The sequence below is a fragment of the Nannobrachium achirus genome (genome assembly GCF_963921795.1).
Source record: "Nannobrachium achirus genome assembly, chromosome: 3".
Classification (NCBI taxonomy): Eukaryota; Metazoa; Chordata; class Actinopteri; order Myctophiformes; family Myctophidae; genus Nannobrachium; species Nannobrachium achirus.
This window is the reverse complement of record NC_137812.1, coordinates 65,212,147-65,239,414: the sequence shown is the minus strand read 5'-3', so window position 1 is coordinate 65,239,414 and position 27,268 is coordinate 65,212,147. Positions and strand designations below refer to the sequence as shown.

General features: G+C 43.1%; 1 protein-coding gene across 2 annotated transcripts in view; it reads right to left on the bottom strand.

Annotated features, from left to right (window-relative positions):
• Window positions 1-27,268, bottom strand: part of add3a (adducin 3 (gamma) a) — a 134,582-nt gene that overhangs the window by 37,906 nt on the left and 69,408 nt on the right. For both annotated transcript variants that reach the window (XM_080722195.1, XM_080722194.1), the window contains exons 3-6: window positions 16,543-16,681; window positions 14,647-14,798; window positions 13,643-13,723; window positions 725-874 (exon numbers count right to left, since the gene is read on the bottom strand). In XM_080722195.1, the coding sequence (XP_080578321.1) occupies window positions 725-874; window positions 13,643-13,723; window positions 14,647-14,798; window positions 16,543-16,681 (522 nt within the window). The remainder of the gene's footprint in view (window positions 1-724; window positions 875-13,642; window positions 13,724-14,646; window positions 14,799-16,542; window positions 16,682-27,268) is intronic.

The window sequence follows — 27,268 nt, the reverse complement described above, 5'->3', positions numbered from 1 at the left end:
CACATCTGTGAAAAGCTGATCCCGTTCCCAGTTCAAATGAGGCTGAGGCATCTCTGATGAATCATGGCAAGGATGTACAACAACAACAACAACAGCTGTCCTGTCTAATGGTGAGTAATCAGCTTGTTCTTCGCTCAAAACCAATGATTTCTAATTAAGATTATTTGGTATATATTTATTCTGTTCTTTTTACCCACAATGGCACTTTCTTGTAAGCAAGGCAGGCATCTCAAAGCATGCACGTGCACACATAGACATCAAAGGGGGCTTGAGCCCCTGCACTTTTATCTGTCTGTAAAAACTACCCTTTCCAGACCATAAATGTCATTTTTACTATGGTGAAAGAAATGTCAAATGCCCTCTTTCCATGCCATACCTGAAGGCAGCATTCAATATAATTGCCTTGTCAAAACTCTCCTGAACTTGAATGCAGCAACTTATGTTGAAAGAATTGCCCTCTCTGTGTAGAAATCCATGCCGTTACGCCACATCTCCAGTATTGACTTGGTTATGCTTAGTTCAGTTTGGTTTCACACACCGAAAATAGCTGACCTCCAAGCTCACAGTGAGCTTGGAGGTCTGCTATTTTTGGTGCTTCCAAAATTCCAGCCACTGCCTCTCTAACATTCTCTGCAAGTCCCTGTCTCAAAGTAAAGATAGCTAGGGCCTGGCTTGAAAACGGTCTTTGAAAACAAAAAGGGTCCGTCACTCGTCTCAGACTTACGGCGGCCGTGGCAGGAGTGTGCACGTGGATGACGCAGCGGACGTCGGGACGCATGGAGTAGATGGCGGCGTGGGGGCTGAATCCCGTGTGGTCGATCCTCAGGTTGGTGGATCCCTGCTCGATCACGTCCCCTATGATGTTCACCTTCACCTGGAGAACAGCACAAAGGAGACAACAGGGGTGAGCATGACGGACAGGGGAGGAGAGGTTACATAGACCTGTGGGTCAGGACCCCCAGGGGGATCCTCAAATTATTTTGTGGGGTCCCCAGATGATTAAATTAATGTTAAAGGAGTAGTTCACCCCCAAAATTACTTTTTTTCTATTGCTTACTGATGTCATGGAGACATAAGTTCAATAATATGTTTTGTTTTTTGTCGTGTCGCATTCCTAAGATAGTTATTTGATCACAATAAATGTACCCACATTGATTCAATGGGGAATCAATGGGGGTACATTTTACAATAATCATTTTTTTGTCTTAGGAATGCGACAAATACAAAAAAATATATATTATTGAACTCAAGTCTCCATGGCATGAGTAATCAATAGACAAAAAGTCATTTTGGGGGTGAACTACTCCTTTAAATGACAATTTAAGGACTCACAACATGTAGATCTGCTATTTTCACAATAGAACCGAACCGTGTTATACGAAATGTGATGCCTCAACTCTTAGTGCTCGTCAGGGTAAACAATAGGATCATTTTGGGGGTTGTGGCCTGAAAAGGTTGAGAACCACTGGCATAGACCACAAGCACATGTGCAAGAGCTATCACTAACTCAAACAGATGACATGAATGCATAACATCCCAGTATGAATGATTCCTCCTCCTCCCAGTTCACTCCAGTCATCACCAGGGAAATAAATGGGAAATGAGGGAATCCTGGCCACGGCAAAGTGGACATGATGTTCTTGCTCTGACAGATTAATTACCAGCCAATTAGCAGCTGATACAGTTTATCGATTACCGGGCAGAAAGGGAGCTATAGAGAGAAAGATGTAGACCGAACAAAGATGAGAGATGGGGAGGTAGATTAGCTAGGAACTCTAGTGGCGGACAAGAGAAAACACAAAGAAATAAAGGAAAGGCAGTGTTTTCAGGTCCGTGGGTGAGTGGAATTTCATTGTTTCACTCAGCAGATGGCTACTCAGATGGCTCAAAAAAAGGAGGGTATCTGTTAATTAAGGCAGGGGTCTTCAACAGGGGGTCCGGGACCTCTAGAGGGTCCTCAGAGTTACTACAGGGGGTCCTCCAAATCTTCCAATGCTTTTTATATTAACAACTTGAACCCTAGTGTCCATATTCTGAGAACTTTAGCCAAAAATAGCAGATCTACAAGCTCACAACGCCTCGCAGCGCGAGGCGTTGTGAGCTTGCAGATCGGCTATTTTCGGCAAAGAGGTGAAAAAAAAGAGCACACTAAGTACAGAGTGAAAGGTCAAGTTTATTAGGTAATGACGGCTCAAGTGGTTAAATATCTGAAAACACAAATTGACATGAATCCAAAATACACTGATGATTGTGCTGTCAAACGATGAAACGATATGGAATCTATGAAAATGTTGTGGGGGTCCCTGCTTCATCTCTCTCTCAACTAAGGGGTCCTTGGCCTGAAAACGTTGAAGACCCCTGTGTTAAGGTGTTTAGACCGGGAAGGCCAAACTGGCCAAACCTTCCGAATCCAAGACGGCCTCTAGTCTAGACCCAGCCGGCTAAGGCCCGGCCCTAGACGAGAGATAGACATCTCTCTCATCTTGACATCTTAAGCACGTTACGATGAGGGATGACAGTAGAAAGTACATGTGACGTGATGATTCGGTCTGGTTAGTCCGCCTGTCAGCAGCAGTGAGTACAGTCACTTCTCACAGTGTAATTACTAAATGACTGGACGACGGCGCAGCGTAGCGTCGAGTAGACCGCTGGAACAAAACAAACATCTCTTCCTCGTGACACTAGGGATGGGACGATACGCGATATTATCATTTATCGTGATAAGAAACACTCACAATAATCATATCGTGGAGATTTATTTTATCGTGATATCGTCCTCCGTCATCCACTGGGATCAAATTCACCTTTTATTTGCCGAGCTGCATAACCGGTACCACTTAAACCCCTTACGACTGGTAAAGGTACTTATAATATACGTACTTGTTACAATATACGTACTTGATACTGTCTTTTTTCCCCCACTCTATCAAATGCTGTTCCGCCCCAGGGTAATGGATTTTGATTATCGCGATGATATCGTAAATCGTGATTTCTTTTGTCACAATAATTGTGATATGAAATTGTCATATCGTCTCACCCCTACTCGTGACACACTCCAGAACCTGCTACAAGCGGACACGTTTTGAGGAACGTGAAGAGCAGCAACCGAACAACAAATAGATTAATGGAGTCCTCTCTCCCCGGCCTGCTTAATGACCTTATGATCAGCACCGTGGGGACCTTTCTGCCTGGAGGCCATATATGAGAGTGATGATGGATGGATGCCTATCGATGGTTTACACCCCCTCAGGGGGAAATGAATGCCAGTTGAGGAGAATAAATAACTACCCCTCTGTCTGGCTGTACACAGACACACACTCACAAATACATGCACACACATATAGGGCTGTCATGATTACAAATTGAAGTTGACGATTCATTATCACACAAATAATTGCGATAACGATTGAATAGTGTTTTTGGCATTGAATGAACGTTGGAACATATGAATAAAACGTATAATTTCTGTTTGCTTTTTTAGACATAGGCACAGGTCAAATATGACAAATATAATGTAAAAAGGAATTGCAGAAAATGCTGATCTATAAGCTTACATAACGGGTCATGAAATGTAAGCTTGTTGATCAGTTTGAACATTTATGAAATTTTTTCAACATGGAAACGATTATGCAAAAGTAATTGTGATTATCTCAATTAATTGTGAATAGGCGATTATGTAATAATTGAGACAGGCCTACACACACACAGCTGTCAGATGGTTCAACATTGACTGATTAAATGCGTTACTGCAGCACTCCACAGTATGACTGGTATATATACCATCATAGGATGGTATCCTGTGCCCAAAATAACAGACCTGCAAGCTCACAACACGTCACGGTGTGACACAACGCTGAACTTTGTAGATTGGTTATTTTTGGCATGGGACACTGTCTTACGACTATGTGACCAAACAATCAAACGTTCCATAACATCTGAGACATCGTTCCTACTGCGCACACACACTCTAAAACAGTGTTTCTCAACCTTTTTTCTGCATGGGCACACTTTTCATGTCCCAAGAATCCATGGGCACACCAACATAATATGGGGGTGTAAATATCGTCACTGTCGGGAAGAAACCTTGTATCTCCAAGTTTCAAATGAGTACGTTTCTTCACAAAGTAAAGCCCTGCTTCATCATACAAGGCTGTCGCACAACAGTCGTGAAAACAGCAGATCTACAAGCACACAACGCCTCGCATGTAGATCGGCTGTTTTCACTAGTTTAAATCATTTTTAAAATGATAAATACAATACTGAATTTCAGGCAGTTTCAAGGGGCACACTAGACCCTTCTCAGGGGCACACCAAAGGTCCCCAGGCACAGTGGTTGAGAAACACTCCTTTAAAGATAAAATAATTGTTGTGAATAAGAGTTGGACATGTGATGCGAACGGACGGTTCGCACGCGATAGCAAGGGGTGCAACTGATATCGGAGCGCAGCGAGGCCCTAAGATAGACTAAGGAGGGCTCGTTGAGCAGTTGGAAACGGAACACGATATCCTGGAATTCCTCTGAGCACCCTCCTAGTTGAACAAGTACGACAGCTTGACTTTGACTGGGTGACCCCCTATGTAAAGTTGATCACTGTCGTGACAAGCTGGCAGAAGGTGCCCTTACGCTTTGATCTAGGACCAGCCGAATCCACTCAAATTTCACCATCTAACACAAGGGCAACTGCCGGTAGCATTTCTCTCTCTCTCTCTCTCTCTCCGCGGTTTGATGACATCGTGGGCCAATAAGCATGCAAATTAGGGTCCTATATTCGTCTTTGCTCCTCCATGTTTTGTCCCAAACGTGCAGTACCAGAGACGACCACTTGTCAACCACTAAACTTTAGGGGTTCAACTTCAAACCAAGCCCTGAGGTTCAATGCAAAGCTTTAGGGCCTAAAGCTTTGCATTGGTCAGCTTCATTTCTGTTGATTCTCCACTGTAAGCAGAATGTTGTTCTGCCAGCAAACAAATTACATTCACTAAGACTCCTGGGTCTAATTTCATTTAGGGCACTGGGTGAACGTATACAATGTCCTTGACATCTAATTCAATGGCTTCATATTGTGCCAGGACTACTGCAGCATACAGAGATATGCTTAGATACATTGTAATCACTTTAACCCTGACCTCCCTATTTTGGGCAAGTCATTATATAGGCAAGCATTTGAAAATACTACAAAGCCCAAGAGCTTGTGGATTGGCTATTTTCTTTATTTTATTCAAATTAACTAAATTACATGAAATAGAGCTTAAGTCGTTCAATGTATTAAGTTACTTTTAACTATAAATCCATGAATGTCTCTTTGTCTATCTGTGCTGGTTATTATGTTGTTAAATTACATAAAAATTACTACAAATGCAAAATGAACAAAATGGTCACTTTAACAAGGTATTATAATTAGCCTATATCCTCCACACTTGTATTCTCCCCATCTTGACAACATGTTATATTCCCAGGTTCCGTAGGTCAGCTGCACAGGTTTATTGTTAATTGTGGCACGTTTACTAACATGCCAAGTTTAGCTGCACTTGAACAACCGTTCCAGGCTGCCATATACAGCCCAAGAAACAGTAGAAACGGGGGAAGAAAATTAAATGTACTTCTTAAAAGGCGCGCGTGCAAGACACCAGTCATGTTGCCATACCTTAGCTTTTTCTGAATTGACGCCACTGATAGCCTCCCTCCCTGACCCTGACACAACCTCTGACACACTCCACTCCACTCCACTCCACTCCACTCCACTCCACTCCAGACCATTTCCTAAATCCGTCTCTCTGGAGCCTAAATGAACCCTGCACCTCCCCGAATGCTCCCTCAGTGAGTTCAGACTCATAATCATGATGAATGTCCACCAAGAGCAGACCAATTACACAAAAGAACAGAGGAGACGTGAGATTAAGCTGAGAGAGAAAAACAGAAAACAGATAACAAGAGTCATGGAAAACAAGAGAGCAATATAGAGATTGATAAAGACAGAGAGAGAGAAACAGCTGGGCAGACACACGCCAGACCACAGGACCTCTAATCTACTGAAGTATGTTCCTCCACCAAGCGACATGAAGGGTGTTTTTCCAAATAAGAAGTGCATGTTTAAGTTGTTCACTTTGTAAAGATCATTCTAAAGTTACAACTCTCTCCATTCCTTTCTCTCATTTGTTCAAACTTTCTATCTGTCTCTCTCTCATTCTCACACACACACACACACACACACACACACACACACACACACACACACACACACACACACACACACACACACACACACACACACACACACACACACACACACACACACACACACACACACACACACACACACACACACACACACACACACACACAGTGAGGGACAACATGATGTTGATGTGCAACATTAAAATGGTACATGCCTACGAGCAACAGGTTTGAACAATTACAAATACACTGGAGGAGAAACTAAAATCAAGGAAGCAGTTTGAGGCAGAAAGGTACATGGACCGTAAGTACAAATCACAGAATGCAATCGGAAATGACGTCATCCCAAAAATTCTCCGCTCCGTCCGCCTCCATGTAAATGGATTTAGAAAAGTCTATTTATCTCAGATTCTTTTCCCAACAAAAGAACGGATGATTTCGGATATAATGTTATTTTTTCCGGTGGAAAGAAGAGAGAAAAGTCTTTCCAACATCACCTCCTTTGTTAACATGCGCGTTGGATACACGGAGCAAAAGAAGAAAACATTAATATGTGGTCGGACATTGCAGATAAGCTTAAGGCTATGATTCAAGAAATCACTATATAGTGGTAACAGCCTAGCACAGGCATGCACTATTGTACATTCCGTGTTGGTCCGGGGAAAGGGGGTGGGTGGGTTTTCTTTTCCTTTTCTTGTTTTGCTATTGTTTGTGTTGTTTGTCTGTTAACTCACTTACTGCCAATTAAAAATGCCCTCGAGTGGCATTAGTGCCAGCCCTCTCCATAGACTTCCTTGTAATTTGTAGTGCACAGATCATGCACACCCATGCACAGATCATGCACCATGTTTGTGCAGGCTGTTCACAGCTTTCAAACAAAAAAAAAAGATTGGAAATCCGTTCAGGCATTCTTGAGATAATAGCCATTATGTTTTACATGTTATGTAAACAAAAATGGCTGCCCTGTATGTTAGATGGGGTTGTATGGGGGTGGAACATGCAAAATCGCGATTGAAATCATGTTCACTAGATTTGATGGGGTCCAAAAAAAAAAAAAAAAAAAAGAAAAAAAAAATTTTTTTCTAAGTAAAAGTCGCCCAAAGTCGCTTGGCAGGGAAGCCCATAGTGAGAAAGTTGCTCTAAAAGTCGCCTGGCACTGTATGAGTTAATTGCATTTTTCTTTTGATTAATGTTTTACTTTTTCTTGTTCTCATGTTATGGAAAATAAAAATAATTGATAACAAAAAAAAAAACATGCGCGTTGGATAAAAACACTGTCCGATTGTCCCACTCAGACACATTGATTTGGCTGTGTGACTGCCGCCGCCGCTGGCTCAACGGTATAGATTATAGAACAACAATGCATGCCAATGCCAGCCTCGTACCTTTTATGCAAAACAGTGGGGGCATATATGGGTGCAACATTCCCTCATAGAACAGGCTATGTAAAAGGGTGTCTACAAAGATGTACAAAGACAGAGCGGCAAGACAGGGCAAACAGGACGTTTTTCGCTTTCCGCTCTGTCCTTCAACAGCTGCAATGTTGTGGTCTTAAAACTGCACCACAGACACAACTTTCCCTGCTTACGCCAGTGGTGTAAAGTAACTACATCTACAGTACTATACTGTACTGTACGTACGTACGTAACTGTGACAGTGTACAAATGGAACCAAATGGACCCATTAGACTTGTAAGGGTCAATTTAGGCCCCCATAAAGGAACCTAGAGAGTCCCTGAAATCCACTGTGAGAAACTTAGTGAGAAACACTGTTCTAGTTGATCATGTGACACTATACAGTATTTGCCTGGGCCAGCCTACATTTGTCTCCACTGTTTCACTACGTACGAACAAAAAAATAAATAAAAAAGATAACAAAAGCTTATTTTGTACTGAAACTCAAAGCAGAGTTTTACAAATGAATAAATGCCTGTAAGGTACAAGTTCAGGCATCTGTAAAAGAAAGAAATATCATTCCAGAATGACATAAGCAAAATTGACAACAAGCCATTTGAACCGTAGCGTCCCTAGTCCGGGGCAAACATTCAGCAATTAGCTGAACTAGAAGCTCACATTGCGGCCATGTATATCTGCTATTTTCGGGCAAAGACATTTTGTCGACACTGAAAACAGGATGGGGGACTAGTATGACTCCGGTCTACTAGGGTTTAAGTGGATAAAATAGCTTTGAGGATACAAACATCGATAGCGACTTCCTTCAAGGTTCATTCCCCCCCTCTCTGTTCAGTCATAACTAAGACACAAGTACAAAATGTCAGCTATGCGTGAACTTCGGCCTAGTTTGTTCCTGCTGACAGGCCTAACAGGTCAAACAGTCAAGGAAGTATGTCAGTCAGCCAGCGTTACGGCACACATACATCCAGGTGTCACACACTCATAATGCTTGACACCTGTGCACGGCCTGCCATTACATTCAACAGGTGCACGACAGACAGAGAGGGGAGAGAGAGAGAGAGTCTGTGTGTGTGTGTGTGTGTGTGTGTGTGTGTGTGTGTGTGTGTGTGTGTGTGTGTGTGTGTGTGTGTGTGTGAGTGAGAGAGGGAGTTTCCACAAAGAAAAAGAGCAAGTGAGAGAGAGAGAGAGAGAGAGAGTGAGAGAGAGAGAGAGAGAGACAGAGAGAGAGAGAGAGATATACCTTTATTATCCCAAGGGGGGAAATCAGTCGCCCAGAGGCAGCACAGCAGTATAAGGATATTTGCAAAGTTACAGAGAAGTATGAAAAGAATAAAAAAGAACAGTAAAGAGTACAGTAAAGAGCAAGGTACATCAAAGAGCCAACTTGAACCAAAAAAGCAATCCTTAAGCACAACTATCAATACTATCTAACTATCAATAGAGATAGAGGGCAAGAGAGAGAGAGAGAGAGAGAAAGAGAGAGAGAGAGGGAGCGTGCGTGCGTGGCTGCGTGCGTGGCTGCGTGTGTGTGTGTTTCCACAGGTGTTTCAGATAAGAGCAGAAGAAAGCGACCACAAAGCAGAGGAAGGCCAGGATGATAAACAGAGTACAGATAGACAGATGGGACCGACGCCAATGTCCACCCTATGGCCCAGAGCACTGAACCGTCGCACACTTTAATTAACATCACCTGGGCGTTCAGCGGAGTGGAGGGTGCAAGGGCTCCACATGTAATAAATATGAGGAGCTGGCACATTACCGAGACAACTGCCGTTTGTCATTGCATGGTAACGTGCCAACTCCTTCCATGTTTTGTTTATTTATTTACACTGAGCCCTACACTGGGACCATGTAATTGGCTAACGATGCAACGACCAACCACCTGGTTATGCAATACCCGTTGTGCCTGCAGTCAGAACACTCGCTGTAGCCTTTGTTAGAGCAGTGGTTCTCAACCTGTGGGTTGGGACCCCAAATTATTTTGGTGATGATTAGCTTAATGTGCAACATTGTTTTCTCACTCAACAGTAAACAAACCAACATCAAGTTTAAGTGTATAGACTAGAGGGTACCTGCACATTTCTAAAGTGAAAATTTAAGGACTTTTTAATTAAACATTATTGCCATATTGTCAAATATTAGAGGCAGAAATTGTGAATATAGTAAATGCTATACAACTCACAACGCCTCGCAGCGTTGTGAGCATGTAGATCTGCTATTTTCACAATAGAATCATCTTATACAAAATGTAATTCCTCAACTTTTACTGCTCATCAGGGTGGGGGCCTGGGGGGGGGGGGGTCCCCAGTTAAAATACGATTATTTTGAGGGTCGCGGCCTGAAAATGTTGAGAACCACTGTGTTAAGGTACCCAGTGTGGTACCCGTTACCATGGCACTAATGCCATTAAGATATTACAATCAAGGGGCATAAATGAGAGACAGTCAGACCAGCAGACTTCCATTGTACACGCTAACACATATTATTGGTGTGCTGGCACAAACGTGCCACAAAGCTCGGCCATTGCGTTAAGCGGATGGTTCAGTTTGGTCAAGCAGGGATGCCGACACACCACTTACTTAAACACACATATATCTCCGGTTATATCAACACAACGTTATGAATCAAAAAGTGTCTCAGACATAATTAAGGGCTCACAAAGTCTGCAAGAGAGCGGGACAGCCCTGAAGCCTTGCCGACCGGAACGCATATCAAAGTCAGGGCTAGAGAGAATTACCTGCACAATGTGGACATACAAAACAAAACAACATTGTTATTCCATGTGGCTCCAGTCCTGAGTTTTGACTAATTAACCACTTTAAGCCCTACATACTGTATGTTGTTGTACGACAAACAGTGAAAGTAGTTCATCGATAATAATTCATAATGCGTTGCATCGCTTGTAAATCTGCTGTTTTGCTATTTTTTATAATTTCGGAAAATGTTATCTTATAATGACACGCCCAAAACTATCACCATAAATTCTGACCTTTATGTTGCTTCCTATCTTGACCTTTTCTACCCAAAAATCGATCATCTCTTTGGGGGGCAGCCTACTGATCATTCCAAACAACTTTGATGAATAATATAGCAGGATCTAACCTTGCAATTATGTTGTTCACAGACACACCGTTAATGCGCATGCATGCATGCATGCATGCATGCTTTACCCTGCATGCATGCATGCATGCATGCATGCAGGGTAAAGATAAAACATGAAGAAGGAGCAGAGGCAGAAAGCAGTAACATGTTAAAACTCATTCTGTGCCACATGACGTCTTTGACGTTTTTTTTGCAAAGGCGTTCAGTGCCAATAACGTCTTTGGCGTCTTTTGAGTTTTTTGTATAAAAAAAAATGTTTTTTTTTTTTTTTTGTTTTTTTTTTTGTTTTTTTTTTAAAGATGTCAAAATGACCTGGGATCAGAGAGATGCTTTTCTCTGTTTGTGTGTTGGCTCCCTCGTTTAGCTGATTGAGAAAATGTGTGTTCATTCTAGTGGATGGACACTTTTTTTCATTCAAACAGCTCTATCTCTGGAACCATTTGTCTGATTGACAAAATTCTTTTTGCCACTGAATCACAACAACCGTGTCTGTTTAACATTTTTTTTGATTGCGCAATAAAGAAAAACATACAAAACCGTGGCACAGCTACCTTGGAGCCATTTTGGCATTTGGCACAGAATGAGTTAAGAACAAGAAAACAGGGCACAGCAAACAGACTCTGAGTCAATATTCTTCGCTGTCACACAACTACTGTCTTGGCATGCTCCCCACCTCCTCCCAGCCTATAGGAGCATCCCTCTACTCTGAAACTAGACTAGAGACAAACAGCCTGAAATGAAATATAAATATTTGCTGGCATGCAAGAGGAGACGGAGAGGCAGAGACAATGCATGGTGTAGCAAGGGCTCTGTCAATAGTACAGGAGATAATAACACGCCAGGCGAGTCTTTGATAAACAAGGACCATGGCCACTGAGGCACACTCTCATGCACACGCACGAGCACACACGGTTAGTAGGGCATTCACGAATAGTGATTTTTAGTATTCTAATTATTTGACCTCAAAGTATTCGAATAGTCAAATATTCGACAGGACTGGCCAAACTGTCAAATATTAAGTAAGCAAGAGGCGAAAATTGCCGATCTACATGCTCACAACGCCTCGCGTTGTCTGGCGTTGTGAGCATGTAGATCTGCTATTTTCACAAAATCTATCTGCGGAACCGAGTCACATTAAATGTAATACCTACAATTCCAAGTGCTTGTCAGGGTGGGGGTCCCCAGTTCAAAAATGTTTTTTGGGGGGTCACGGCCTAAAAAGGTTTGAGAACCCCTGGTATGGAGCATTAACAAATTCATCCACCAGAGGCATTGACAACTCATTCTTATGACTTCCAATCTAGCCAAGCTTTATAAACTATACATTTTTGAAAGAGAAAAAATTAAAATAAATAAGCGAATATTCGACTTCGGTGAACAACGTCGAATAGTGACTTTGATATTTGAATATTTGGTGAATGCCCTAACGGTTAGTTGATGGGAAGGTGCATCCCAATTCACAACCAACCTCAGGCACTATAATTCCAACTCATGCATGCAACGCTCCTTCAATATGAGCTCATTTTCAACAACGTGGATTACTTTGGATGTGTTGTGACATGTTCGTTTGATAAGTTCCTCACAAATACACTGTATGGTATGCCAGCTGATCAGGCATTGAAGATAAGACTGACAAGCAGAGAGTAAAACCTTTTATCATTTGCTATGAACTCGGTTTGGCCTCCATGGAGAACAATCTTACTTTAGCCCAGGGGTCTTCAACAGGGGGTCCGGGACCCCTATGGGGTCCTCAGAGTTACTACAAGGGGTACTCCAAATCTTTGAGTGATAGAAATTTTTATGTCTTCATTTTTTATATTAACTACTTGAACCCTAGTTTCCATATTCTTAGAACCTTTGCCAAAAATAGCCGATCTACAAGCTCACAACGCCTCGCAGCGTGAGGCGTTCTGAGCTTGTAGATCGGCTATTTTCGGCAAAGAAGTTGATTGTAGAGGGGAAAAAGAGCTGATTAAGGACAGACTGAAAGGTCAACTTCATAGAGTATTGACGGTTCAAAAAATCTGAAAATACAAATTGACATGAATCCAAAATACACTGATGATCGTGCTGTCAAACAATGAAACTATATGGAATCTCTGAAAAGGTTGTGGGGGTCCCGGCTTAATCTCTCTCTCAACTAAGGGGTCTTGGCCTGAAAACGTTGACGACCCCTGCTTTAGCCACATGTTCTCAATCTAAAACACACACAAGCAGAACCAACCCACACACGCCCACCCGCTCTCACACCCACACACACGGTTGTGCCAGCGCAACATGGTTGCCAAGTGTGCCAAATCACTGAAATGTGCTTATACAAACATATTACTATTACTACTTAGAGGAACTAGCAAACATCTGATTGAGCAGAGGGGAAACACAGTTCTGACCGGTTTTCTCATCTCTTTCGTCAGCAATGGCCAGAACCTCTTTAATACTGTGGTGAAATGTTGGCAAACACACACACGCCCAAGGGATTACACAAGACAACAGTACTGGTTGAAATGAAATTGCATAATATTTCTCTTTGTTGTAACAGAGTCAAAGGGGCCGGCTTTATTATGTACACATTACCGATGAGTTTCTGTTTGGCTACATGGATGTTGGATATAGCAGAAATGTCCATATAATGGGTATTTTTATGCTGTTTTGAAATAAGCTGCTAATGGAGTAAGTATAAGTAAGAAAGTAAGAAAAGTCATACTGAGTAATATCCATTTTAGTAGTATTTTTGGCGACACTTCTAGCAAAACTTCTAACTTTGTAGCTCTGTTGCCCGTTTGATAGTTTGATTGAGACATCAATCACCAATTTGACAATGTTCATGAAGAATGCATGTGATGATGACTCTTATGAAACTTGTATTGTGAATACAGCGCTCTGTGTCCAACCACATATTAATTAACAATTAAGCGACTGTTCCAGCCTGCTCGCTCCAGTTGGTTCTTACCAGATTTGCTGCAGATGCCTCGGCGAATGACAGTCCTCTGGGGAGGATGAGAATGTGGTCTTGCTCTTTGCTGACACGACCCTGGAAGAAAGCTAAAATTAGCTAAAATAATCCTCACAGATTCTAAACAGATGCTTTAACTTGGAAAAGAAGCCCCATCAGAATACTGTCGCCAATACAGCTGGAACGTACATTAGGAGCCGATACAGAAAAAATGACCACTCTCGTTACATTATGGCCAAGTCTGTCACATAAAGTCAGATTACTGATGCATCAGATTCAGTGGGGATATTCTGGGCTTAATACTGGTACCAATGTTTACTTTTTTTTAAATTTTGTATGATTTTTTGGGGGCTTTTATGCCTTTATTGATGGGACATCGGGATCGGGATTCAAACCCGCAACACGTTGTCTGGCATCAGAGCCTATGTGGTATGCGCCTGGACCGCTAGGCCAGTGGGCGCCCACACGTGTTTAACAAATGTTTAACAATTTGGCTGATAGCTGTTTTTCATTCATTTTGTGGCAGGCAACACATATACATTGTACACACATTACATTGTCATTGTAAGAATTATCATTTAGAATATGAACAGATAAACATCAGCCACCGTCACAGTACTGATAAATCAATGCATCTAATAAAATCACACCCGTGTGAACTGAGCGGTGGTTCCCCCCCCCCCCCTTCCCCCCTGTGTGTGTGTGTGTGTGTGTGTGTGTGTGTGTGTGTGTGTGTGTGTGTGTGTGTGTGTGTGCGTGTGTGTGTGTGTGTGCCTGGTCTGGCCTGGCCTGAACAACAGCGCCCCTCCCTTAACATGTGTGGTCAGAAAAGGTTACTGCAGGCTACAGACAGACAGACAGACAGACAGACACGCACGCAGACAGACAGACAGACAGACCCACACACACGGCCACGTATAGGAGCGTTGTGACCACCGCTCAAAAACATGATTTATTTAACTATGTATAATTCTCCCAATGGAGTGGCAGTGGGTCCTTACTGTGATGTAGGAGTTGGCGAAATGGGCCCAGCTGAACAGGTCCACCAGTCTATAGAGGCTGGCCAGTTTACAGCGGGTCTGCTTCTCCCCCTTCACCATAGTGGTAGATTCCACCCCGTATATGTCGTTGATGGGAGTGACCATTCCAAGACCTGGGGGGGGGGGGGGGGGAAGAGAAGGAAACTTAAGTTGGATCAAGTTGGTTTTAGTCCAGTTTTAGTCAAAAAGAAAAATATGTCTTTAAAAAAATAAATTAAGTATTAGACATTGGAATCAAAGTTGACAGGTGCAATTGAATTCATAAAGCAATAGATGTATAACAAGTGTATATTACACCTGCCTCATCCTATTAATATGCACAGTTCACACAGGACTGCACATTTCAAGCACTGACATCTTGGCATGAAAGCTTTTTCCTCCCAAAGCTATACCTGCACGAACGGCTTATTTCTCTTCATAACCAACTGCTGTTTTGTCCAGTAAATTAGTAGGCAGTTGAGACAATAATAGCATCACAATTACATTTAGCCCTTTCATATATGATCCATGAGTGTAGCAAATGGCATTCTAGACATGCGATTCTAACCAGTACCATTGATGTACTGTAACATTAAATTAAAAATGTATCCATTCACAATCACATACTGTATGGTACCAGCCAGTGCCTTTGACTGCCAACATGGCATTCCATTCTATCCTATCCTATGCTATCTAATGCAATTAACACAGTAGATGACTCTCGTGCTATTCAATATTTGTGGCTCCGATATCATCAGGCCCACTTTACACAACTCAATACACTTTCCTAAATCCAATAATCAAATAAACATACCACACTGTAATACATTGTTTATATACAACGCTGTCTTGACGTGTTCATTAAAAAGTACAGTGGGTCTTCATTGAACATACAGCAGAGAATCTAAATGAAATGCTCATATAGCTTCTCAACGTGGTAATTCAATATTAGTCCTGCATTCCGAGGGCCCGATTGGAAGCAGACTTCACATGTGGAAACCTGGACTGGACCTGAGGATCAAAAACCCTCGCAAATATGCATGACTCTTCCGGAGTCTGGGTGCTGGGACATCTGCGTGGGTGTGTAGGTGTCTGCCTGTCTCTCTCTCTCTGTGTGTGTGTGTGTGTGTGTGTGTGTGTGTGTGTGTGTGTGTGTGTGTGTGTGTGTGTGTGTGTGTGTGTGTGTGTGTGTGTGTGTGTGTGTGTGTGTGTGTGTGTGTGTGTGTGTGTGTGTGTGCTTGCATGTGTGCGTGCGTGCATTGCATAAGCCAAGTTCACGTATATTCACGTGCATGCAGCTCACGTGAACCTGTGGGCTAAATCATTGTTTCTCAAAGTGGGGTCTCTAAATGTGTTAATACAGCGTCACAATAATTGAGTACCTGAGATGAAAACATTCTAAGTCCATATTTAAAATACTTTGAATATAGATTTTTTTTTTGGATTACCAGACTGTAAACCACAAACTAGAAGTTTTTAATCTGTTAAATTCTTAATGCACTCCCCTCACATTGTGTTGAATTAGATTATTTTACTTGACTCATATTTTCATATAAGACATAATACTTGTGGAAAGTGGAAAAACAGTATATAAGTACATCCGCTATTTTTGAAAAAAAGTCACTTTGTGACACACTGTGAACTTCCCTGGCACCAGATATTTTCCAAAGGGGGTCCGTGGAGATAGGGTCCCTGACCTGAAAGTCTTTGAGAACCACTGGGCTAAATGCCTCTTGAAATATGCAACCTTTTGTTTTTGGGCACAGTGTAAAGCAACTCGCCCTCCCCTGGGGGCGAGGTCGGCTGGTACGTGCCACCAGAGGTTAGGGTTCCTGTCGCCAGGGGCGATGGGCCGTACCACGTTGGACTAGTACTCACTGAGGGGGGAGGTGTTGAAGCCAGCCACCGAACTGGCCATGAAGAAGTCGGCGATCTGTCTGAGAGCCAGGAGGCCAGTGGGGTTGTTCCCCTTATTCATCTGCTCCTGGATCAGCCCCTCCAGTTCATCTTTAAAGGCCTGCAAGAAAGACAGAGAGAGAGAGAGAGATTGATTGATTATTGACAGAAATGCATATACATGAACATATCTGAGGATAAGACACAAAAATCTGAGCGCCCCGTGTTGTGGGGGTGGGGTGGCGGTTGTGGCAGAGCCATACAGAAAGATACATTCATACAATTTCCAACACCAAAAAAAGAAGAAAAAAAAAGAAAAAACAGTACTGTATGGATGGAAGAGAGATAGAGAGAGAGAGAGAGAGAGAGAGAGAGAGAGAGAGAGAGAGAGAGAGAGAGAGAGAGAGAGCAGGGGCGTCAATTGGGTATGGCAGGGGTATGCAGCTGCCATACCCTGGGTCCAGGGGGAAAATAAAAGTTACTTTTAAATATAAATCCATGAATGTCTCTTTGTCCATCTGTACTGGTTATTATGTCGTTAAATTACAGTGAAATAACTACAAATGCAAAATGCTACAAAATAGTCACTTTAACAATTTTATAATGATATTCTCTACACTTGTATTCTCCCCATCTTGACAAAATGGTACAGGTGCAATTCCTTATTGTTAATTGTGGCACGTTTACTATAGCCTATGCCAAGTTTAGCTGCACTTGAACAACCGTTCCAGGCTGCCATATCCAGCCCAAGAAACTGTAGAAAAAATGTAATATACTTCTTAAAATAAATGTATCATGCCTGTTGCTAAGATATGGCAACATGACTGGTGTCTTGCACGCGTGCCTTCAAGACACCAGTCATGTTGACGCCACTGAGAGAGAGAGAGAGAGAGAGAGAGAGAGAGAGAGAGAGAGAGAGGTGTTAATCAGAGATTAGAAGGGTGTTTGTTGCCAGTTCTCCTGGCTTCAATCAGTGTCTCTGACAGCACCCTGACAAGCTGGCTCAGGATTGGCTGGGGGGGCCAACAGTCTGGGCCGGGATTGGCTACCTAAACGGCAACTTGACTGAGACGGACGAGGAGAGTTTCTTGGCTTAATCCTGTTGTCCTAAAGTCCCCTCGCTAAGGACAGTTGTCGCCACAACAACTGAGCATGTGCAGACATAATATGTCTGCACACATATGTCTCTCTCACACACACACACACACACACACAGGCACGTGCACACATAGACATCAAAGGGGGCTTGAGCCACTGCCCTTTTACCCGTAAAAAGTGCCCTCTCCAGACCATGAATGCAGTTTTTACTTTGGTGAAAGAAATACAAATGCCCTCTTTCCATGCCATACTCGAAGGCAGCATTCAAGAGAATTGCCTTGTCCAAACTCTCCTGAACTTGAATGCAGCATCTTATGTTGAAAGAATTTCCCTTTAGCTGTAGAAATCCATGCACATCTCTTGTATTGACTTGATTATGCTTAGTTCAGTGTGGTATAACGCACCGAAAATAGCAGACCTCCAAGCTCACAGTGAGCTTGGAGGTCTGCTATTTTTCTATATTTCCACCAAATGCCCTTTTAGAAATGTCAGCCCCTGCCTCTCTAACATTCTCTGCACACACACTACAAAAACCAAGGGAGGGACACGCAGTGCAGTTCACTTCACATCTACGGCGATGGGTAACAGCCAAGTAGCCAAGTCATATAACGCCGATGAAGGCTTTTAACGGCCCGAAACGCGTCCGTTGTTGCTGGCTGCTCTGCAACATATCACACCGACTTAAATATAAAGAGCCTTTAAGGACTGTTCTGTTGAGTGCTGGTATTCTCGTTGAAAATGTTTTTGTAAAGTGACAGCCAAGTAGGCCTGTCCCTTGGGATGTAGAAACATGTTTACCCGCTAATAATCACGATACAAAAACTGTTAATCTTTCAGCCATGCTCTCACCTTTGCACACACACACACACACACACACACACACACACACACACACACACACACACACACACACACACACACACACACACACACACACACACACACACACACACACACACACACACACACACACACACACACACACACACACACACACACACACACACACACAGGTTTGCAATTGCTACTTTGTGGGGACATTACACATAGTCTACTATCTTTGTGGGGACATTCCATTCATTTTGAACCCTAACCCTAACCCTTAACCTAACCCCTAAACACCTTGTGGGGACCTATTAATAAGTACCCACAAGGTATTGTGCAAGGATTGTACTATCTTTGTGGGGACATGAGGTCCCCACAAAGTAGTAATTCCCTGTCCACACACATACACAGACACACACACACACACACACACACACACACACACACACACACACACACACACACACACACACACACACACACACACACACACACACACACACACACACACACACACACACACACACACACACACACACACACACAGTGCTAGGCTGCCTGTGTTTAATATTAAGCCACAGGGCTCACAGTGGGATGATGTGTCTATCCAACAGAGCCATTCCTGTCACATGACTTATGGAGGAACACATGATACCACGAAACAAATTGGTATTCAAGAGATGAACTGTAATCATATACCAACCATCATATCGTCGCTGTCGGGTGAAAACCTTGTATGTCCAAAACCGTTCGTTTGGCATTTAGCGTTTTAAAAATGATTTAAACTAGTGAAAACAGCCGATCTACAAGCACACAATGGTTTCCAGTGGAAATAAGCTTAGTCTTTTCATGGATCTCCTTTTAGTAGACCTTGTACCAGTGAACTGTACCGTCATGAAACTGTACCTTTTCCTATGCAAACTTCTAATAAAGTCTTCAATCAAAAAAAACACAACGCCTCGCGGTGCAAGGCGTTGTGTGCTTGTAGATCAGCTGTTTTCACTACTCTTGTGCGGCGGCCTTGTATGATGAAGCAGGGCTTTACTTTGCGAAAGAACATACACATTTGAAACTCGGAGATACCAGGTTTCCACCCAACATCGACGATATGGTGCACCCTAACCCTAACCCATCACAGGTCATTTCACAAATTAACCGCAGAGATTTAATGCAAACGTAAACTTGGGGAAGGGCCACTGGATTCAGAAGTAGAGAGCTGTGAGCTGAAGAACTCATGCGGACGAAGAGAACAGTGTGTGATTCAGAATGAAACTAAAGCCCTTTGGCTACTTTTGCTTCCCAGAAGAAAAAGAATAATGGATCGCAGTTTTCTTTTGAGACAGGAATGAGCAAGCGAGGTTAATTCAGACAGGCGAGAACCCTGCGTGAACTGTCTGTGTGCCGTGTTATTCCCAACCGTCACTGATTAGACGGAAATTATTATAACGGATTTGTCATATCGGTCAAACTCAAGGAAAGTTTTTTTTTTTTTTTTTTTTTTTAAACCTGGTCCAAGAGACCAGGTAAAAGGGAATTACTTTTCTGCATCGACTCAGCAGATGGCTTCTCAGATGGCTCAGAGGAGTGTGTGAGGGGAGTTGTAAGGAGGTTAGGGGTTCTAAAAATCTTGAACATTTGTGCAAATCTTTGAATATATTTTTTTAAGTGAACATAATCTTTTGTCTTTTCTCTTTTGCATCTGGAGGTCCCTGAAATGTTTGAGATGGGGGTCTGAAGCCAAATATATATCATTTTGGGAGTCCTAAGGCATTGGTTTTCAAAGGGAGGGAGTTCCAGGGGTCCCCAGCTAAATGATAGTTAGGAACCAAATGGGTCTGTAACTCAGAGAGAGTACAGATGGAACCAAATGGACCCTAACAGGTCCATTTGGTTCCATTTGTACACTCTCAGAGTGAAATGAACATTGAATTCACAATATAAATTGGGGTCTCAGAGATAGAAATGCCATTAAATAGGGGTCCATAGCCTAATGCACGTCAAACTGGGGGTCCCCGAAATTAAATGATTTGGAATCACTGCTAGAGCCACAAAAATCTTTTCTTATGGGTGTCCCTGGCATATCTTTTCAAATGGAGGTCTGAGTGCTAATAACTGTTGGGAGTCCTTGACATGAAAACGTTATAGAACCACTTTGACACATATTTTAGACTGGGCGAAACTGAGGCTCGAACCGGCACCCTTCCCACTCCAAGATAAGAGATGGCATCTGTAAGCACTCAGCTACAGCCGCCACCAACTGGAGTTTACAAGTGATTTGGGGTCCATAAAATAACAAAATGATAAGAGCTGAAATGGAAAACGTGGTGAGTAGAGTGAAACTAGGACTTGGCAGCATTTTCTCGAATATCACTTTCCAAAGAAGCACATCCAATAATCCTCCGTTAGATTCATCTGAGGGACTAAGTCGTAAACATTATTTATTCCTCCTGAAATGCGATACGTTGCGTGACAAAAAGGCAATGCGTCGGCGTCGCTTTACGTTATTTTCCTAGTTGAAAATGTCTAAATCTCAGATGATTTACCAATCATTGCTATTAAGAGCAGGGGGTCAACTATTTTTAAAAGCACCTGGGGAGCCGTTAGGGGTCAAGGGTCATGTTCAGGGACACTTCGACAGGGCGAGCCACGGGTCGAACCGTCGACCTTCTGAATCCCAGAAGGCCTCTCTAGGCACTCAGCCATGGCCGCTAAATTAGCCATTACGCCGACCTCTCTTGCACTGCTGATAGAGCCGTCTCACTTTGTACGTAAAAGAAACCCATCCCTGACACTCACTTCCTCCTCTGATTGCACTCCCCCCCACACACATACACACAGGGGTGCGTTCAGAAATGCTCACTCAACGCACTCTGTGCCATGTTGTCGTTCGTTTATTCGGCGCACTTGGTGCGATGTCGTTCGGAAATCCAGTGCGCGGCGCACCGGGTGTGCTGAGTGCGCGCACTGAACGACTCTACTCAGAAGATGGGGTTTGGCGGTGCGATCGTCAGTGCGGTGTTTTGATCGGTTGGTTTTCATGGCGGTGTCTCGCGCTTCTCAGCTGTGAACAATGGCGTAGGAGATGATAACAAAATGCACTATTTGCTGCTTTATTGGTCCTAAATTACCTATCAATAGCAAGGTTACGTTAGCAACTGCTGCTTTTAAGAAAGTTTTTCGACTGAAAAAGCACTCAGCTGCCTCTTAACTAGGCGTTCGTAAATAAGCCACACTGAATGCACTCTACAACCTCACCGCCCACTTAGTCTCACTTAGTCTTGCCTAACGCGAGGCACGGGAATAGAAACGATGAGTGCGAGATAGAGCGGATGTGACGCAACTGCTCCCTTGGTGCAGTAGCAATAACAAGTCCTACTAGCTTGGAATAAACGGACCGACAGCTTGGAATAAACTCCCACTACACCTAAGACAGGCAGCCTCTGTGGATAGCTTTAAAGCACAGCTCAAGACCTATTTCTTTACTCTTGCTTTTAGCTAAATTTTTAAATCCCTGTGCTGCTAATTGACGTCCGCACTGTTCTGAAATTGTTATTTCTCTGCTTAATTGTAATAATTTTAATTATTTCTTTTTATTCTGTATTTTTTATTTTATTTTACTGTTTCTCTGTTAAGCACTTGTGCTTCATTTTCTGCTCTGTAAAGCGCTTTGAGCTGCATTTCATGTCATGAAAGGTGCTATACAAATAAAGTTTTATTATTATTATTATTATTAGTGTACATGTCTCCTTTCAATATTTTTGGGGGCATCATTTCGTCTTTCTCGGGTGTTATTGGTGTTACTTCCATGATGTTTTCAAATATTGTCTTAAACTATACACCCATAACAAGAATATGCCGCCCGAATGACTCTGTCTGTGCGAGTGTGCTTCTGTTATGTTTCCAGTGGGACTAAAGTTCCGCCACCTCCCGTGCAGCAGTGGCTACTTCCGATACTCGCCGTTCGGGAGCTGCCGTTCCAGACTCTATATAGCATTCGGAGATAGTGGAATAGTTGTCTGGCTACGCGAGACTACCGCCCACTGCACTCACTACACTGAGCACACACCCGGTGCGCATTTCCGAACGCACCCACAGAGTTGGGAACAGTCCATTAGTGTTGTTATGCAGGGGGGAGCCTAGGACACTGATTGTATGCCCGTACAGGGGTGTTTTGTTAAAAAACGGAGAGACCCCCCCCTCCTCTTCCTCCTGTCAGAACACATACAGTCCCCAGAGCGCTGCGGGTTCTGAAACCCAGCCAGACATTCCTCTGTCGCTAACAGAGAGGTTGCCGTAGCGACCGAGGCCTCGTCCCCGGACCCTAGGCTCTGCAGTGGCGCGGATGATGCGTGACAGGTTTTTGGCTTTGTTGGTTTTTTTGTTTTGTATTTTATTTTTTTTCTCGTTCCGGTCGTTTCTGCATGGGGAGACTGTTGTCTGTTGTCAGGGGTGTCGTACCAAATTCTGGGCCCTGGGTAAATTCACTGCGTTATTTTGTGCTTTAACTATTGACAAATAGCAGATATACAAGCTCACAGCGCGGCACTCTTGTAGATCTGCTATTTTTGAAAAATCTTGAAAATGTGTGCAACTTGCAAGTCTTTGAATATTTCAAATCCTTCCAAGGTTTTTTTTTAAAAACCTATGTTTCTATGTCAGTGCTGCTCAAACCTCTTCATGTGATGGACCCCCAAAATGATATGTATTTGGTCACGGAGCCCAATCTCAAAATATTTTGTTCCAGGCAAAATTTGAGTTACAAATTAAAAAAATACATATATTCAAAGATTTGCACACATTTTCACGAAAATAGCAGATCTACAAGCTCGCAGCGCGGCACTCGGTGCCGCGCTGTGAGCTTGTATATCAGCTATTCTTCAATAGATACAGTATAACATACTTAGGGCCCCTCCACCTTGGGCCCTAGTAACTCAGTCCCACCCCCCCTTGTGACGCCCCAGTCTGTTGTCGCAGCTAGCGGGCCGCTGGAGCCAATGGTGCCAGAAGAAGCAGCGTTCCCCGGAATGCACACAACGCCGTCTGCAAGTCTATTCACCGGACCTGCCCGAGATCCTGTGTGTCTGACTAGACTAAAAGAAAGGTCTTTGTGTTCCGTTTGAGGACACTCTCCAAATATGCACTAATGCTCTGAATGACGGAGGTGCTGGAAAAAAGGCAGGCACGCGTGCACAGCTGCACGCTTAATCATGCACATACTGCTGCAGGCAATTAATTATATTAGATAGATTAGTGTGCGTGTGTGTGTGTGGTTTTGTTTGTGTGTGCTTCCAAGCAGATTATGACTCCACAGATTTGAATCACATCTAAACAGATTAATCCTAGCTCATTAAGTGAATCTGATGGTTAATATTACAGTGATCTGCAGAGTGACAAAAACATTTACAACGTCACACCTCAAATTCCCCTTTCCCCCTGGCATCTGCATTCTAACCTAGAGTCCAAACCTCTCACACCGAGCAGACATTGAAGCAAACAACTCCTCAAAAGCCATTCAAATTGCATTACATTCTCCTCTCCAACTAAATCTGACACAAATAGCTGTCGTCTATCTAATTGCCTACCAGATAATTCCCACTTCCAAAGATTAAACAGATCTAGTCTCCTGTGGCGGGAAACCGCGATCCACTTAGACGAGGAGATAAGGAAACGGTTTTCAAGACTTCTTTGAAATGACACACGATGTTACATCAGAGGTCCTTAAGTTTGAGGGGAAACCCAGCCAGAGCCGTTCTCGTAAAACGATTGCAGCTCTTGAGATTCCCTACTGGCTTAGAATGAAACAAAAGTTGGAAGATATCGGTTTTTAACCCCGGTGTGCTTTCAAGAAAGAAGGCCAGGTCACTCTGACGAAGTTCAACAAAAGAGGTGAACTATGGATAATTGTGGTGGGGCCAGCAACACCCACTATAATTAGGGTGTCCATTGCATCTTCGGAAAGTGTCAGTATAGAGACCGGAATGAGGTTAAAAATTGTATGCCGTAATCATAACTTTGGCGAGACGCATTTCTTTCTCTGTATATCGAGACCTGATCCTAACATCGCCTGTCAGTTTCATCACAAGACTACAGTAGTTTGTCATCCGTAGGTGCATTAATATCGGTCAGATAGGTACGCTTCAGAAGTACAGTGCATCATCCCAATATACAGTACCAGTAAGACTCCCTAATTGGGAGATAAGCGACCGCCATGTCGCATGTAAAAATCGGCCTGATGGTGGCGCTAAATGGGACATATCCATGTTGATGACATGACTCTAGACATACTGTGTGCCACTTTGCGTGATTTTAGGGCAAAATCTGTAGGAGCAGTGTCCATAAATTCGTTTTGCAAGAATCGGCCTCATGGTGGCGCTAGAAGAGGGCCATGTGCAACATGAGGGGTGGAGGTTGTGGTTTGGCAGGCAAGGAGTGTGTGTGCTAAGTTTGGCATGGATTGGGGCAACGGTGGCGGAGATATGAGTTGGGGAAAAGTTTGACGTGACGGACGGACAGACAGACAGACAGACAGACAGACAGACAGACAGACAGACAGACAGCCGGTGGAGGTTTTGATAGTAAATGCAACCTGACGGTCACAATAAATGAACATCACACTAGTAACCTGACAGCTCCTTTTCCTGTTTGCCATTTGCTATTGTTGGAGACAGACGACACCGCTGCGGTGCACAGTGAAGCGTGGGAACGGAAAAGCCGGCTTTGTGTGACTTCATCGGAACAAGGTCGATCTGACAAGTCACCACTTGTACGCATGATGAGTCAAACTGGTCCCCGACTCCAGCTGAGCTGTGACATCCTCATAGACTCTGAGGAAGACTAAACGTCGAAACGTCAGTCACCCTGTCGCTCTAATAAATGAACGTGCAGACCAGTTGAGTGCTCCATCTTTTTTATCTGGGTAGTCATTTATGAAGTGCCCAGGTAATACTGTATGTCTTTTTGATATAGTTTGTCCTTGTTGAGCACCAACGAGTCCTTCTACCGATCTGCTGGCTGAAGCGCGCAGACATCTCCTACTTGTATAAACTCTCTGCTATTTTTCTTTTAAGCCTGCTCACGTTCACCTCAACTGAAAAGCATTGTCTTGTGTTTACATTAATCATTATGGTTTTAAATATGGCATGCAGGGCTTCTAGTAGCTTAATAGTAGAAGGTGGAAAGCAGGGGTGTCACACAAATTCTGGGCCCTCTGTGCTTTAACTATTGAAAAATAGCAGATATACAAGCTCACAGCGTGGCACCGAGTGCCGTGCTGCGAGCTTATAGATGTGCTATTTTTGAAAAATCATGAAAATTTGTGCAAGTCTTTGAATATTTCAAATAGTTCTAAGGTTTTTTGAAAAAACTATGTTTCTATGTCAGTGGTCCTCAAACTTTTTCATGTGAAGGACCCCCAAAATGATATGTATTTGGCCACAGACCCCCATCTCAAAAATATGTAGTTCCAGCCAGGGACCCCCCAGGCCAGAAGCAATATTTGAGTTACAAATGTTTGCTTAAAAAATCTAAGATTTGCACACATTTTCATGACTTTTCAAAAATAGCAGATCTACAAGCTATTTTTCAATAGCTAAAGTATAAAATAATGAAGGCCCCTCCACCTTGGGCCCTAGTAACTCAGTCCCACTTTGCCCCCCCTTGTGACGCTCCTGGTGGAGAGGAGAGCAAGAAAGGCAGAGACGACAAGTGTGGCCCCATAGGTCAGCTGCCTATCTCTTGTTTCAGTAGCGCAATGCAGCTTGATGTACAAGTACACATCCTCTGAAACTAGTTTCAGGGGATCACAGGGGTCTTTTTACCTCTTTTATATTAACCACTTGAACCCTAGTGTCCATTTTCTGAGAACTTTAGCCAAAAATAGCAGATCTACAAGCTCACATCGCCATCGCTTCGGCAAAAAGCGTTGGTGTAGAGTGGAAAAAGAGCAGACTAAGTACAGAGTTAAACGTCATGTTTTTTAAGTATTGACGGTTCAAGTGGTTAAATATCTGAGAACACAAATTGACATGAATCCAAAAGTCAAACGATGAAACGGTATGGAATCTATGAAAAGGTTGTGGGGGTCCCTGCATGCTTCATCTCTCTCTCAACTAAGGGGTCCTTGGCCTGATAATGTTGAAGACCCCTGCCCTATCTCTTGATGCTGAGTGTCAAGCAAGGAGGCATTGGGTCCCATGTTATAGTCTTTGGTATGACTCAGCAACCCGGCATCCCAGTCTCATTGCGGACACACTAACTACAAGGCCAACTGAGCTGGTAAGGCAGAGATAAGCCTGTCATAATAGTTCCATGATTATTCCCATCATGTCCATGCTCTTTTAAACACTTTCAACCTGGCATCCCTGTTTTGGGCATTTGTCTAAAATGTTGAAAAAATATTCATAAATGTTGATAAAATCTTCACGTAAATTATTTATTTCGATTATTGGTAGCAGTCTCCGTCAGTAATTTTTTCTTCGTACATACCGATAATTGGTAACGGTTATGGGGAAATCGCGCTCTTTCGAACGACCATCATTTCGACCGGAGGGTTAGCTACTCACTCCATGGAGGTTAGGGTTAGGGTGAGGGTTAGAGTCGGGTGTCAAAAAGATGAGATGTAGTAACAGCAACACGCTCCCACGGTTATTTATCATAACTGCTCTGTGCAATTGTACAAATGTAAATGTATTGATATGTTCCAAATGTTCAATTCCAAAAACAATTAAATCATAAATCAATTTTACAGATGTATTCTTTTTCTCTAATTTATGTCCAAAGTTCAAAT